General features: G+C 50.2%; 1 protein-coding gene across 1 annotated transcript in view; it reads right to left on the reverse strand.

Annotated features, from left to right (window-relative positions):
* The window catches only part of LOC137362157 (calpain-1 catalytic subunit-like), a gene marked incomplete at its 3' end in the record, with an annotated part of 112228 nt that overhangs the window by 69089 nt on the left and 27043 nt on the right, over positions 1–16096 (reverse strand). The window contains exons 2-3 of the mRNA XM_068026642.1: positions 11639–11888; positions 1068–1137 (exon numbers count right to left, since the gene is read on the reverse strand). Of these exons, the coding sequence (XP_067882743.1) occupies positions 1068–1137; positions 11639–11878 (310 nt within the window). The remainder of the gene's footprint in view (positions 1–1067; positions 1138–11638; positions 11889–16096) is intronic.

Raw genomic sequence — 16096 nt, forward strand, 5'->3', positions numbered from 1 at the left:
GCAGCGAGGGGGGGGGAGCGGAGAGAGCAGCGAGGGGGGGGGAGCGGAGAGAGCAGCGAGGGGGGGGGAGCGGAGAGAGCAGCGAGGGGGGGGGAGCGGAGAGAGCAGCGAGGGGGGGGGAGCGGAGAGAGCAGCGAGGGGGGGGGAGCGGAGAGAGCAGCGAGGGGGGGGGAGCGGAGAGAGCAGCGAGGGGGGGCAGCGGAGATTGACGAATGGGTGAATACCCATTAGAGTTGTATTGCTGTACGTGTAAAGTGCATGTGCAGAGGCCAACCAGGCACGTTGCCCGAACATGCACACGTCACGCGATGATTTCATTGGCACATGCATTAACCTGTCCTGGCAGATCAGAACGCAGCGCACACGCAGAGAGCACGAGCCCGTCTGTGCATGTGTACACCGCGTCGCAGCCTGATGACCTCAGTGGCCGGCTGCGTTGTCAGGAGTCAGTTTGACAGGGCGGTCCCGTGTAATCGACTTTTAAGTAGGTTCACGGACTCCCAGACCGCCTGTACTTTCTGCGGCCTGGACGAGTCCGTGTTCCACGTTTATACGGAGTGTGCGAGGTTGCAGCCCCTATTTGAGTATCTGAAGGGGCTGCTCCTCAAATTCTGGCTGCACTTCGGTCCCACGCTCCTGATCTTTGGGCACCCGGTGCGGAGGGGCTTGGGCCGGGAGGAGGATCTCCTCGTCGGTCTGCTCCTGGGCCTGGCCAAGGTGGCAATTCACAGGTCCAGGTTGCGGGCCGTCGGGGGGTCCGTCCTCCCCGATTGCCTGCCCCTCTTCCGCGGTTACGTTCGCGCCCGGGTGTCCCTGGAAAAGGAGCATGCGGTGTCCGCCGGTACGCTTGAGGCCTTCCGCGACCGGTGGGCACCGCAGGGACTGGAGTGCATTGTCGACGCCGAGAATGGCATTTTAATTTGAGTTTTATTTAATTTCTTTGTTTTTAATGAAGTTATTTAAAAAATGTATATAAAGGGGGCCTGAGGAATCAAGGCCCCCTCGACATTAAAAAAAAGGGTTAGATACTGAGTGATTTCTCCAAGGCCCTATTTTCCAAAACTCACCCAGGGCTCCCTGACACACGTCTGTTCGAGAGGCTCCAGCCAGAATAAACTGAGGATCATCTGCAATTTCCTGTTGAGAAAGAATTGCAAAGATTCTTAACTATGAGAAAGGACAGAAAGACTTGTAATTCTATAGTGTCAGACACAACCTCAGTACTGACCCTCTGACAGTGCAGCACTCCCTCAGTACTGACCCTCCGACAGTGCAGCACTCCCTCAGTACTGACCCTCTGACAGTGCGGCACTCTCTCAGTACTGACCCTCTGACAGTGCAGCACTCCCTCAGTACTGACCCTCTGACAGTGCGGCACTCTCTCAGTACTGACCCTCCGACAGTGCGGCACTCCCTCAGTACTGACTCTGACAGTGCAGCACTCCCTCAGTACTGACAATCCGACAGTGCGGCACTCCCTCAGTACTGACAATCCGACAGTGCGGCACTCCCTCAGTACTGACAATCCGACAGTGCGGCACTCCCTCAGTACTGACCCTCTGACAGTGCAGCACTCCCTCAGTACTGACCCTCCGACAGTGCAGCACTCCCTCAGTACTGACAATCCGACAGTGCAGCACTCTCTCAGTACTGACCCTCCGACAGTGCAGCACTCCCTCAGTACTGACCCTCTGACAGTGCAGCACTCCCTCAGTACTGACCCTCCGACAGTGCAGCACTCCCTCAGTACTGACCCTCCGACAGTGCAGCACTCCCTCAGTACTGACCCTCTGACAGTGCAGCACTCCCTCAGTACTGACCCTCCGACAGTGCAGCACTCCCTCAGTACTGACCCTCCGACATTGCGGCACTCTCTCAGTACTGACCCTCCGACATTGCGGCACTCTCTCAGTACTGACCCTCCGACAGTGCAGCACTCCCTCAGTACTGACAATCCGACAGTGCAGCACTCCCTCAGTACTGACCCTCTGACAGTGCAGCACTCCCTCAGTACTGACCCTCTGACAGTGCAGCACTCCCTCAGTACTGACAATCCGACAGTGCAGCACTCCCTCAGTACTGACCCTCTGACAGTGCAGCACTCCCTCAGTACTGACCCTCTGACAGTGCAGCACTCCCTCAGTACTGACCCTCTGACAGTGCAGCACTCCCTCAGTACTGACCCTCTGACAGTGCAGCACTCCCTCAGTACTGACAATCCGACAGTGCAGCACTCCCTCAGTACTGACCCTCTGACAGTGCAGCACTCCCTCAGTACTGACCCTCTGACAGTGCAGCACTCCCTCAGCACTGACCCTCCGACAGTGCAGCACTCCCTCAGTACTGACCCTCCGACAGTGCAGCACTCCCTCAGTACTGACCCTCTGACAGTGCAGCACTCCCTCAGTACTGACCCTCTGACAGTGCAGCACTCCCTCAGTACTGACCCTCTGACAGTGCAGCACTCCCTCAGTACTGACAATCCGACAGTGCAGCACTCCCTCAGTACTGACCCTCTGACAGTGCAGCACTCCCTCAGTACTGACCCTCTGACAGTGCAGCACTCCCTCAGTACTGACCCTCTGACAGTGCAGCACTCCCTCAGTACTGACCCTCTGACAGTGCAGCACTCCCTCAGTACTGACAATCCGACAGTGCAGCACTCCCTCAGTACTGACCCTCTGACAGTGCAGCACTCCCTCAGTACTGACCCTCTGACAGTGCAGCACTCCCTCAGCACTGACCCTCCGACGGTGCAGCACTCCCTCAGTACTGACCCTCTGACAGTGCAGCACTCCCTCAGTACTGACCCTCTGACAGTGCAGCACTCCCTCAGTACTGACCCTCTGACAGTGCAGCACTCCCTCAGCACTGACCCTCCGACGGTGCAGCACTCCCTCAGTACTGACCCTCTGACAGTGCAGTGTGGAGGGACAGAGGGACGAACATATCCATTGATTAAAACTCTAATTAACTAATTAATAAGAGTAATTAAACCAGAGGGAGGAGATTACTGTATTTAGTCAGCATTTAATATTTATAGTAGAAATCTAGCACCAGAGACCATATAGTTAATTGTAACATAATTTAGTAAGGATTTAATAAGTATTTATTTTAAATTAATTCATTAATTAGTGCTAGAAATGTCAGTTAGAGGGGTGAAGTGCTTCACCTGTGAGATGTGGGAGGTCCGTGACACTTCCAGCGTTCCGGGTGACTACATCTGCAGGAAGTGTACCCAGTTGCAGCTCCTCACAGACCGCATGGATCGGTTGGAGCAGCAATTGGATGCACTGAGGAACATGCAGGTGACGGAATGCAACATAGACAGGAGTTTTAGAGAAGTGGTTACACCCAAGGTGCAGGCAGATAGATGGGTGACCGCTAGAAGTCATTGGCGGATAGGATCAAAGAAAACCCTAAGGCTTTCTATAGGTATATCAGGAATAAAAGAATGACTAGAGTTAGATTAGGGCCAATCAAGGACAGTAGTGGGAAGTTGTGTGTGAAATCAGAGGAGATAGGGGAAGCGTTAAATGAATATTTTTCGTCAGTATTTACAGTAGAGAAAGAAAATGTTGCCGAGGAGAATACTGAGATTCAGGCTACTAGGCTAGATGGGATTGAGGTTCACAAGGAGGAGGTGTTAGCAATTTTGGAAAGAGTGAAAATAGATAAGTCCCCTGGGCCAGATGGGATTTATCCTAGGATTCTCTGGGAAGCCAGGGAGGAGATTGCAGAGCCTTTGTCCTTGATCTTTATGTCGTCATTGTCGACAGGAGTAGTGCCGGAGGACTGGAGGATAGCAAATGTTGTCCCCTTGTTCAAGAAGGGGAGTAGAGACAGCCCTGGTAATTATAGACCTGTGAGCCTTACTTCGGTTGTGGGTAAAATGTTGGAAAAGGTTATAAGAGACAGGATTTATAATCATCTTGAAAAGAATAAGTTCATTTGCGATAGTCAGCACGGTTTTGTGAAAGGTAGGTCGTGCCTCACAAACCTTATTGAGTTTTTCGAGAAGGTGACCAAACAGGTGGATGAGGGTAAAGCCGTGGATGTGGTGTATATGGATTTCAGTAAGGCGTTTGATAAGGTTCCCCACGGTAGGCTATTGCAGAAAATACGGAAGTATGGGGTTGAAGGTGATTTAGAGCTTTGGATCAGAAATTGGCTAGCTGAAAGAAGACAGAGGGTGGTGGTTGATGGCAAATGTTCATCCTGGAGTTTAGTTACTAGTGGTGTACCGCAAGGTTCTGTTTTGGGGCCACTGCTGTTTGTCATTTTTATAAACGACCTGGATGAGGGTGTAGAAGGGTGGGTTAGTAAATTTGCGGATGACACGAAGGTCGGTGGAGTTCTGGATAGTGTCGAAGGGTGTTGTAGGGTACAGAGGGACATAGATAGGCTGCAGAGCTGGGCTGAGAGATGGCAAATGGAGTTTAATGCGGAGAAGTGTGAGGTGATTCACTTTGGAAGGAGTAACAGCAATGCAGAGTACTGGGCTAATGGGAAGATTCTTGGTAGTGTAGATGAGCAGAGAGATCTTGGTGTCCAGGTACATAAATCCCTGAAAGTTGCTACCCAGGTTAATAGGGCTGTTAAGAAGGCATATGGTGTGTTAGCCTTTATTAGTAGGGGGATCGAGTTTCGGAGCCACGGGGTCATGATGCAGCTGTACAAAACTCTGGTGAGGCCGCACCTGGAGTATTGCGTGCAGTTCTGGTCACCGCATTATAGGAAGGATGTGGAAGCTTTGGAAAGGGTGCAGAGGAGATTTACTAGGATGTTGCCTGGTATGGAGGGAAGGTCTTACGAGGAAAGGCTGAGGGACTTGGGGTTGTTTTCGTTAGAGAGAAGGAGGAGGAGAGGTGACTTAATAGAGACATACAAGATAATCAGAGGGTTAGATAGGGTGGATAGTGAGAGTCTTTTTCCTCGGATGAGGATGGCAAACACGAGGGGACATAGCTTTAAGTTGAGGGGTGAAAGATATAGGACAGATGTCAGAGGTAGTTTCTTTACGCAGAGAGTAGTAGGGGCGTGGAACGCCCTGCCTGCAACAGTAGTAGACTCGCCAACTTTAAGGGCATTTAAGTGGTCATTGGATAGACATATGGATGTAAATGGAATAGTGTAGGTCAGATGATCGGCGCAACATCGAGGGCCGAAGGGCCTGTACTGCGCTGTAATATTCTAATTCTAATTCTAAAAGGGGCAGGCAGTCAGTGCAGGAATCCCCTGTGGCTTTCCCCTCTCTAACAAGTATACCGTTTTGGATACTGTTGGGGGGGATGGCCTATCAGGAGAAAACAACAGCAGCCAGAGCAGTGGCACCACGGCTGCCTCTGTTGTTCAGCAGGGAGGGACAAAGCGCAGAAGAGCAATAGTTATAGGGGACTCGATAGTCAGGGGCACAGATAGGCGCTTCTGTGGACGTGAAAGAGACTCCAGGATGGTATGTTGCCTCCCTGGTGCCAGGGTCAAGGATGTCTCTTAACAGACAGGGGGCATTCTGAAGGGGGAGGGTGAACAGACAGAGGATGTGGTACACATTGGTACTAATGACATAGGCAGGAAGGGTGACGAGGTCCTGCCGGGGTAGTTCAGGGAGTTCGGTTGTAAGTTAAAAAACAGGACCTCTAGGGTTGTAATCTCGGGATTACTCCCTGTGCCAAGTACCAGTGAGGTTAGAAATAGGAAGATAGTGCAGCTAAACACGTGGCTGAACAGCTGGTGTAGAAGGGAGGGTTTCAGATATCTGGATCATTGGGATCTCTTCAGGGACAGATGGGACCTGTACAAGAAGGACGGGTTGCATCTAAACTGGAAGGGCACTAATATCCTGGCTGCGAGGTTTGCTAGTGTCACTCGGGAGGCTTTAAACTAGTGTGGCAGGGGGGTGGGAACCAGAGCAGTAGGACAGCAAGTGAAATAAATGAGGAGGTTGAGGGGGGACCTGATTGAGGTGTACAAAATCATGAGAGGTATAGACAGGGTGGATAGCAAGAAGCTTTTTCCCCAGAGTGGGGGATTCAATTACTAGGGGTCACGAGTTCAAAGTGAAAGGGGAAAAGTTTAGGGGGGATATGCGTGGAAAGTTCTTTACGCAGAGGGTGGTGGGTGTCTGGAACGCATTACCAGCGGAGGTGGTAGACGCGGGCACGATAGCGTCTTTTAAGATGTATCCAGACAGATACATGAATGGGCAGGAAGCAAAGAGATACAGACCCTTAGAAAATAGGTGACATGTTTAGAGAGAGGATCTGGATCGGCGCAGGCTTGGAGGGCCGAAGGGCCTGTTCCTGTGCTGTAATTTTCTTTGTTCTTTGTTCTTTGACATAGTAAATAAGGCCAGTAAGACTAAGAGGAAGAGCAGGCAGGGAGATGTTGCGGAGCACAGCGGGACTGGTGGTCTGAAGTGCATTTGTTTCAATGTGAGAAGTATAACAGGTAAGGCAGATGAACTTCAAGCTTGGATTAGTACTTGGAACTATGATGTTGTTGCTATTACAGAGACTTGGTTGAGGGAAGGACAGGATTGGCAGCTAAATGTTCAAGGATTTAGAAGCTTCAGGCGGGATGGAGGGGGATGTAAAAGGGATGGAGGAGTTGCATTACTGGTTAAGGAGAATATCACAGCTGTACTGCGGGAGGACACCTCGGAGGGGTCATGCAGCGAGGCAATATGGGTGGAGCTCAGGAATAGGAAGGGTGCAGTCACGATGTTGGGGGTTTTCTACAGGCCTCCCAACAGCCAGCGGGAGGTAGAGGAGCAGATATGTAGACAGATTTTGGAAAGATGTAAAGGTAACAGGGTTGTAGTGGTGGGTGATTTTAACTTCTCCAATATTGACTGGGACTCACTTAGTGCTAGGGGCTTGGATGGGGCAGAATTTGTGAGGAGCATCCAGGAGGGCCTCTTGAAACAATATGTAGATAGTCCAACTAGGGATGGGGCCATTCTGGACCTGGTATTGGGGAATGAGCCCGGCCAGGTGGTCGAAGTTTCAGTAGGGGAGCATTTCGGGAACAGTGACCATAATTCCATAAGTTTTAAGGTACTTGTGGATAAGGATAAGAGTAGTCCTCGGGTGAAGGTGCTAAATTGGGGGAAGGCTAATTATAACAATATTAGGCAGGAACTGAAGAATTTAGATTGGGGGCGGCTGTTTGAGGGTAAATCAACATCTGACATGTGGGAGTCTTTCAAATGTCAGTTGATTAGAATCCAGGACCAGCATGTTCCTGTGAGGAAGAAGGATAAGTTTGGCAAGTTTCGGGAACCTTGGATAATGCGGGATATTGTGAGCCTCGTCAAAAAGAAAAAGGAAGCATTCGTAAGGGCTGGAAGGCGTGGAACAGACGAATCCCTTGAGGAATATAAAGACAGTAGGAAGGAACTTAAGCAAGGAGTCAGCAGGGCTAAAAGGGGTTATGAGAAGTCATTGGCAAACAGGATTAAGGAAAATCCCAAGGCTATTTATACATATATAAAGAGCAAGAGGGTAACTGGGGAAAGGGTTGGCCCACTCAAGGACAGAGGAGGGAATCTATGTGTGGAGCCAGAGGAAATGGGTGAGGTTCTAAATGAGTACTTTGCATCAGTATTCACCAAAGAGAAGGACTTGGTGGATGATGAGCCTAGGGAAGGGAGTGTAGATAGTCTCAGTCATCTCATTATCAAAAAGGAGGAGGTGTTGGGTGTCTTGCAAAGCATTAAGGTAGATAAGTCCCCACAGCGTGATGGGATCTACCCCAGAATACTGAGGGAGGCAAGGGAAGAAATTGCTGGGGCCTTGACAGAAATCTTTGCATCCTCATTGGCTACAGGTGAGGTCCCAGAGGACTGGAGAATAGCCAATGTTGTTCCTTTGTTTAAGAAGGGTAGCAAGGATAATCCAGGAAATTATAGGCCGGTGAGCCTTACGTCAGTGGTAGGGAAATTATTCGAGAGGATTCTTCGGGACAGGATTTACTCCCATTTGGAAACAAATGGACTTATTAGCGAGAGGCAGCATGGTTTTGTGAAGGGGAGGTCGTGTCTCACTAATTTGATTGAGTTTTTTGAGGAAGTGTCAAAGATGATTGATGAAGGAAGGGCAGTGGATGTTATCTATATGGACTTCAGTAAAGCCTTTGACAAGGTCCCTCATGGCAGACTGGTACAAAAGGTGAAGTCACACGGGATCAGAGGTGAGCTGGCAAGATGGATACAGAACTGGCTCAGTCATAGAAGACAGAGGGTAGCAGTGGAAGGGTGCTTTTCTGAATGGAGGGATGTGACTAGTGGTGTTCCGCAGGGATCAGTGCTGGGACCTTTGCTCTTTGTAGTATATATAAATGATTTGGAGGAAAATGTAGCTGGTCTGATTAGTAAGTTTGCGGACGACACAAAGGTTGGTGGAGTTGCGGACAGTGATGAGGATTGTCAGAGGATACAGCAGGATATAGATCGGTTGGAGACGTGGGCAGAGTAATGGCAGATGGAGTTTAATTCGGACAAATGTGAGGTAATGCATTTTGGAAGGTCTAATGCAGGTGGGAAGTATACAGTAAATGGCAGAACCCTTAGGAGTATTGACAGGCAGAGAGATCTGGGCGTACAGGTCCACAGGTCACTGAAAGTGACAACGCAGGTGGATAAGGTAGTCAAGAAGGCATACGGCATGCTTGCCTTCATCGGTCGGGGCATAGAGTATAAAAATTGGCAAGTCATGCTGCAGCTGTACAGAACTTTAGTTCGGCCACACTTAGAATATTGCATGCAATTCTGGTCGCCACACTACCAGAAGGACATGGAGGCTTTGGAGAGGGTACAGAAGAGGTTTACCAGGATGTTGCCTGGTCTGGAGGGCATTAGCTATGAGGAGAGGTTGGAAAAACTCGGATTGTTTTCACTGGAACGACGGAGGTGGAGGGGCGACATGATAGAGGTTTACAAAGTTATAAGCGGCATGGACAGAGTGGATAGTCAGAAGCTTTTTCCCAGGGTGGAAGAGTCAGTTACTAGGGGACATAGGTTTAAGGTGATAGGGGCAAAGTTTAGAGGGGATGTGCGAGGCAAGTTCTTTACACAGAGGGTGGTGAGTGCCTGGAACTTGCTGCCGGGGGAGGTGGTGGAAGCAGATACGATAGCGACGTTTAAGAGACATCTTGACAAATATGTGAATAGGATGGGAATAGAGGGATACAGACCCCGGAAGTGCAGAAGGTTTTAGTTTAGGCAGGCATCAAGATCGGCGCAGGCTTGGAGGGCCGAATGGCCTGTTCCTGTGCTGTACTGTTCTTTGTTCTTTCTTATGTTATGAATGAGAGAAAGAGAGAGACACAGTGTCCATGCGGAGAGAGGGAGAGGGTCCATGCGGAGAGAGGGAGAGGGTCAATGCGGAGAGAGGGAGAGGGTCAATGCGGAGAGAGGGAGGGGGTCAATGCGGAGAGAGGGAGTGTGTCAATGCGGAGAGAGGGAGGGGGTCCATGCGGAGAGAGGGAGAGGGTCAATGCGGAGAGAGGGAGGGGGTCAATGCGGAGAGAGGGAGGGGGTCAATGCGGAGAGAGGGAGAGGGTCAATGCGGAGAGAGGGAGTGTGTCAATGCGGAGAGAGGGAGTGTGTCAATGCGGAGAGAGGGAGAGTGTCAATGCGGAGAGAGGGAGGGGGTCAATGCGGAGAGAGGGAGAGGGTCAATGCGGAGAGAGGGAGTGTGTCAATGCGGAGAGAGGGAGTGTGTCAATGCGGAGAGAGGGAGAGTGTCAATGCGGAGAGAGGGAGAGTGTCAATGCGGAGAGAGGGAGGGGGTCAATGCGGAGAGAGGGAGGGGGTCAATGCGGAGAGAGGGAGGGGGTCAATGCGGAGAGAGGGAGAGGGTCAATGCGGAGAGAGGGAGAGGATCAATGCGGAGAGAGGGAGAGTGTCAATGCGGAGAGAGAGAGAGGGTCAATGCGGAGAGAGGGAGAGTGTCAATGCGGAGAGAGGGAGAGTGTCAATGCGGAGAGAGAGAGAGGGTCAATGCGGAGAGAGGGAGTGTCAATGCGGAGTGAGGGAGAGGGTCAATGCGGAGAGAGGGAGAGGATCAATGCGGAGAGAGGGAGGGGGTCAATGCGGAGAGAGGGAGGGGGTCAATGCGGAGAGAGGGAGAGCGTCAATGCGGAGACAGGGAGGTGGTCAATGCGGAGAGAGGGAGAGGGTCAATGCGGAGAGAGGGAGAGGGTCAACGCGGAGAGAGGGAGTGTGTCGATGCGGAGAGAGGGAGAGGGTCGATGCGGAGAGAGGGAGAGGGTCGATGCGGAGAGAGGGAGAGGGTCGATGCGGAGAGAGGGAGGGGGTCAACGCGGAGAGAGGGAGGGGGTCAATGCGGAGAGAGGGAGAGGGTCGATGCGGAGAGAGGGAGAGGGTCGATGCGGAGAGAGGGAGAGGGTCAATGCGGAGAGAGGGAGTGTGTCAATGCGGAGAGAGGGAGGGGGTCAATGCGGAGAGAGGGAGAGCGTCAATGCGGAGACAGGGAGGTGGTCAATGCGGAGAGAGGGAGAGGGTCGATGCGGAGAGAGGGAGAGGGTCGATGCGGAGAGAGGGAGAGGGTCGATGCGGAGAGAGGGAGGGGGTCAACGCGGAGAGAGGGAGGGGGTCAATGCGGAGAGAGGGAGGGGGTCAATGCGGAGAGAGGGAGAGGGTCGATGCGGAGAGAGGGAGAGGGTCGATGCGGAGAGAGGGAGAGGGTCAATGCGGAGAGAGGGAGTGTGTCAATGCGGAGAGAGGGAGGGGGTCAATGCGGAGAGAGGGAGAGCGTCAATGCGGAGACAGGGAGGTGGTCAATGCGGAGAGAGGGAGAGGGTCAATGCGGAGAGAGGGAGAGGGTCAACGCGGAGAGAGGGAGTGTGTCAATGCGGAGAGAGGGAGAGGGTCGATGCGGAGAGAGGGAGAGGGTCGATGCGGAGAGAGGGAGAGGGTCGATGCGGAGAGAGGGAGGGGGTCAACGCGGAGAGAGGGAGGGGGTCAACGCGGAGAGAGGGAGAGGGTCGATGCGGAGAGAGGGAGAGGGTCGATGCGGAGAGAGGGAGAGGGTCGATGCGGAGAGAGGGAGGGGGTCGATGCGGAGAGAGGGAGGGGGTCGATGCGGAGAGAGGGAGAGGGTCAATGCGGAGAGAGGGAGGGGGTCAATGTGGAGAGAGGGAGAGTGTCAATGCGGAGAGAGGGAGAGTGTCAATGCGGAGAGAGGGAGAGTGTCAATGCGGAGAGAGGGAGAGTGTCAATGCGGAGAGAGGGAGTGTGTCAATGCGGAGAGAGGGAGTGTGTCAATGCGGAGAGAGGGAGTGTGTCAATGCAGAGAGAGGGAGAGGGTCAATGCGGAGAGAGGGAGAGTGTCAATGCGGAGGGAGTGTGTCAATGCGGAGAGAGGGAGAGGGTCAATGCGGAGAGAGGGAGAGGGTCAATGCGGAGAGAGGGAGAGTGTCAATGCGGAGGGAGTGTGTCAATGTGGAGAGAGGGAGAGGGTCAATGCGGAGAGAGGGAGAGGGTCAATGCGGAGAGAGGGAGAGGGTCAATGCGGAGAGAGGGAGTGTGTCAATGCGGAGAGAGGGATGAACGGAGATTGAGAAAGTTGTGCAGATGACCCATTGATGGATGGTTGAAGGAGTGATTCCTTACCATTGCTCTTTTCCAGACAATCCCACGGGTCTTGGAGCTGTACGGAGCGAGCTCCTTGAATCCGATGGAGGTGGGAACAGCTGGAAACTGAGGGTCTTCAAACAGGCTTCCCGACTCCAGACATTCCTGCTTCAGGAGCTCATAATCCTGATTGAGGAACTTGTGAGCTCGCTCATTGGTTCCCATCCCTTCTTGTTTTAACCGCTCCTTGTATAGTCGTGCCGACACTCCCATCAACATGGCACAGATCCTTCCAATCGAGACCGACAGACAGAGAGAGAGAGAGAGGGAGGATCAGACCATTTTCTAATGAAAGGTCATTTACTCTCTTTCTGTCTCAACAGATGCTGCCAGACGTGCTGAGTGCAGCATTTTCTTTTCTTCATTTGCCCTACATTCTACCCTCTCTAACCTTGAGGTCATTCAATACTCTGCTGCCCATCTCCAAACTTGTATCAAGTCCTGTCCAATCATGAACCCCATGTACTCGCTGACCATCACTGGCTCCCAGTCCAGAAACTCTTCCAATATAAAATTTGCATCCTCGTTTTCAAATCCTTCCTTGGCCTCTCTATTCCTGAAATCTCCTCCAATCTGACAACCGTCAGAGACCAGAAAATCGTCGAATGGTTGCAGCAAAAGCCATTTGGTCTGTCATGTCAGTGTCTCTCAGAGAATCTCACCTTGTCCTACTCCACTATGCTTCCCCATGGACCCAAGACGTTTTTCTCTTCAGATAACTATCCAATTCCCCGTTGAATGCTTCAAATGAATTTTATTTTTATTCATTCATGGGATGTGGGTGTCACTGGCTGGGCCAGCATTTATTGCCCATCCCTAATTGCCCTTGAGAAGGTGGTGGTGAGCTGCCTTCTTGAACCACTGCAGTCCATGCAGGTGGGGGGGAGGGGGGGGGGGTTTAAACTAGAATGGCAGGGGGATGGGAATCTGAGCAGGGAGACAGAGGAGGGGGAAACAAGGACAGAAATGAAAGACAGAAAAGTAAGAAGCAAAAGTGGAAGGCAGAGAAAACAAATGGGGCCATAGTGCAAAATAAAGCTAAGATAACTAACAATGTTAAAAAGACAAGTCTAAAGACATTGTGTCTTAATGCTCGGAGCATTCGCAATAAGGTAGATGAATTAACAGCGCAAATAGATATAAACGGTTATGATATTATAGAGATTACGGAGACATGGCTTCAGGATGACCAAGGATGGGAACTGAACATCCAGGGGTATTCAATATTTAGGAAGGATAGGCAAAAAGGGAAAGGAGGTGGAGTAGTGATGTTAGTAAAAGAGGAAATCAATACAATAGTGAAGAAGGATATTAGCTCAGAGAATCCTGATGTGGAATCTGTCTGGGTGGAGCTAAGAAACACCAAGGGGCAGGGGGTTGTCTATAGGCCCCCAAATATAGATCCATTACAGTCAGAAATGGGGGAATTTATAATGGGGAACAAAGAAATGGCAGAACAATTAAATACACACTTTGGTTCTGTCTTCACAAAGGAGGACACAAATTACCTCCCAGAAATGTTGGGGAACCAAGGGTCTAATGAGAGGGAGGAACTGAAGGAAATCAGTATCAGTAAAAAAATAGTGCTAGGGAAATTAATGGGGTTAAAGGCTGACAAATCCCCAGGGCCTGATAATCTACATCCCAGAGAACTTAAAGAAGTGGCCCTGGAAATAATGGATGTATTGATGGTCATCTTCCAAAATTCTATAGACTCTGGAACAGTTCCTACAGAATCGAGGGTGGCAGATGTAACCCCACTATTTAAAAAAAGAGGGAGAGAAAAAACAGGGAATTATAGACCAGTTAGCCTTACATCAGTAATGAGGAAAATGCTCGAGTCTATTATAAAGGATGTGATAGCAGAACACCTGGAAAGCGTAAACGGGATTGGGCAAAGTCAGCATGGGTTTACGAAGGGGAAATCATGCTTAACAAATTACTGGAGTTTTTTGAGGATGTAACTAGAATAGATAAGGGAGTACCGTGTGCAGTTCTGGTCGCCTCATTTTAGGAAGGATGTGGAAGCCTTGGAGAGGGTGCAGAGGAGATTTACCAGGATGTTGCCTGGAATGGAGAATAAGTCTTACGAGGAAAGGCTGAACATTCTAGGCCTCTTCTCATTAGAAAGGAGAAGGATGAGGGGTGACATGATAGAGGTTTATAAGATGATCAGGGGAATAGATAGGGTAGACAGTCAGAAACTTTTTCCCCGGGTGGAGCAAAGCGTTACAAGGGGTCATAAATTTAAGGTGAAGGGTGGGAGATATAAGGGGGATGTCAGGGGAAGGTTCTTTACCCAGAGAGTGGTCGAGGCATGGAATGCCTTGCCCGGGGAAGTTGTTGAGTCAGAAACTTTAGGGACTTTCAAAAGGCTTTTGGATAGGTATATGGATAAAGGAGAATGATGGGGTATAGATTAAATTGTCCTTGACAGAGGACAAAGGATCGGCACAACATTGTGGGCCGAAGGGCCTGTTCTGTGCTGTATGTTCTATGTTCTATGTTCTATGTTCTATGTACCAGTGGATGTGGTGTATTTGGATTTTCAGAAGGCTTTTGATCAGGTCCCACCTGAGGTTTGTGTGTAAAGTTAAAGCACATGGGATTGTGGGTAAAACACTGGCATGGATTGAGAATTGGTTGACAGACAGGAAACAGAGAGTAGGAATAAACAGGTCTTTTTCCGGTTGGCAGGCAGTGACTAGTGGGGTACTGCAGGGATCAGTGTTTGGGCCCCAGCTATTCACAATATATATTAATGACTTGGGTGAGGGAACTAAATGTAACATTTCCAAGTTTGCAGTCGACACAAAGCTGGGGGGGGGAAGTGAGGTGTGAGGAGGATGCAGAGAGGCTTCAGGGTGATTTGGACAAGTTGAGTGAGTGGGCTAATGCATGGCAGATGCAGTATAATGTGGATAAATGTGAGGTTATCCACTTTGGTAGCAAAAACAGGAAGGCAGATTATTATCTGAACGGCTATAAACTGAGAGAGGGGAATGTGCAACGAGACCTGGGTGTTCTCGTACACCAGTTACTGAAGGTAAGCATGCAGGTGCAACAGGCAGTAAAAAAGGCAAATGGTATGTTGGCCTTCATAGCGAGAGGATTCGAGTACAGGAGCAGGGATGTCTTTCTGCAATTATACAGGGCCTTGGTGAGGCCACATCTGGAATATTGTGTGCAGTTTTGGTCTCCTTATCTGAGGAAGGATGTTCTTGCTATAGAGGGAGTGCAGCGAAGGTTTACCAGACTGATTCCTGGGATGGTGGGACTGACGTATGAGGAGAGATTGAGTCGGTTAGGATTATATTCGCTGGAGTTCAGAAGAGTGATGGGGGGATCTCATAGAATTCTATAAAATTCTAACAGGACTTGACAGGGTAGATGCAGGAAGGATGTTCCCGATGGTGGGGGATTCCAGAACCAGGGGTCATAGTCTAAGGATACAGGGTAAACCTTTCAGGACTGAGATGAAGAGAAATTTCTTCACCCAGAGAGTGGTGAGCCTACCACAGAAAGCAGTTGAGGCCAAAACATTGTTTGTTTTCAAGAAGGAGTTAGATATAGCTCTTGGGTCAAAAGGGATCAAAGGGTATGGGGAGAAAGCAGGAACAGGTTACTGAGTTGGATGATCAGCCATGATCATAATGAATGGCAGAGCAGGCTCGAAGGGCCGAATGGCCTACTCCTGCTCCTATTTTCTATGTTTCTATGTTATTTGCTTGCTGCACCTGAATGCTTGCTTTCAGTGTACAAGGACACCCAGGTCTCGTTGCACCTCCCCCTTTCCCAATCTATCACCATTCAGATAATAATCTGCCTTTCTGTTTTCACAACCAAAGTGGATAACCTCACATTTATCCACATTATACTGCATCCACCATGCATTTGCCCACTCACTCAACTTGGCCAAATCACCCTGAAGCCTCTTTGCATCCTCCTCACAGCTCACATTCCCCCCCCAGCTTTGTGTCGTCTGCAAACTTGGAAATGTTACATTTAGTTCCCTCACCCAAGTCATTAATATATATTGTGAATAGCTGGGGTCCTAGCACCGATCCCTGTGGTACCCCACTAGTCACTGCCTACCAACCGGAAAAAGACCCATTTATCCTTACTCTTTGTTTCCTGTCTGCCAACCAATTTTCTATCCATCGCAATATACTACCCACAATCCCATGCGCTTGAATTTTACAAGCTAATCTCTTATGTGGGACTTTGTCAAAAGCCTTCTGAATGTCCAAATAAACCACATCCACTGGCTCCCCCTCATCAATTCTACGAGTTACACTCTCGAAGAATTCCAGTAAATTTGTCAAGCATGATTTCCCTTTCGTAAATCCATGCTGACTCTGCCCGATTCTACCACTGTTCTCCAAGTGTTCTGCTATAAAATCTTTGATAATGGACTCTAGAATTTTCCCCATTACC

The sequence above is a fragment of the Heterodontus francisci genome, unplaced genomic scaffold, assembly GCF_036365525.1.
Source record: "Heterodontus francisci isolate sHetFra1 unplaced genomic scaffold, sHetFra1.hap1 HAP1_SCAFFOLD_1044, whole genome shotgun sequence".
NCBI classification, from domain to species: Eukaryota; Metazoa; Chordata; class Chondrichthyes; order Heterodontiformes; family Heterodontidae; genus Heterodontus; species Heterodontus francisci.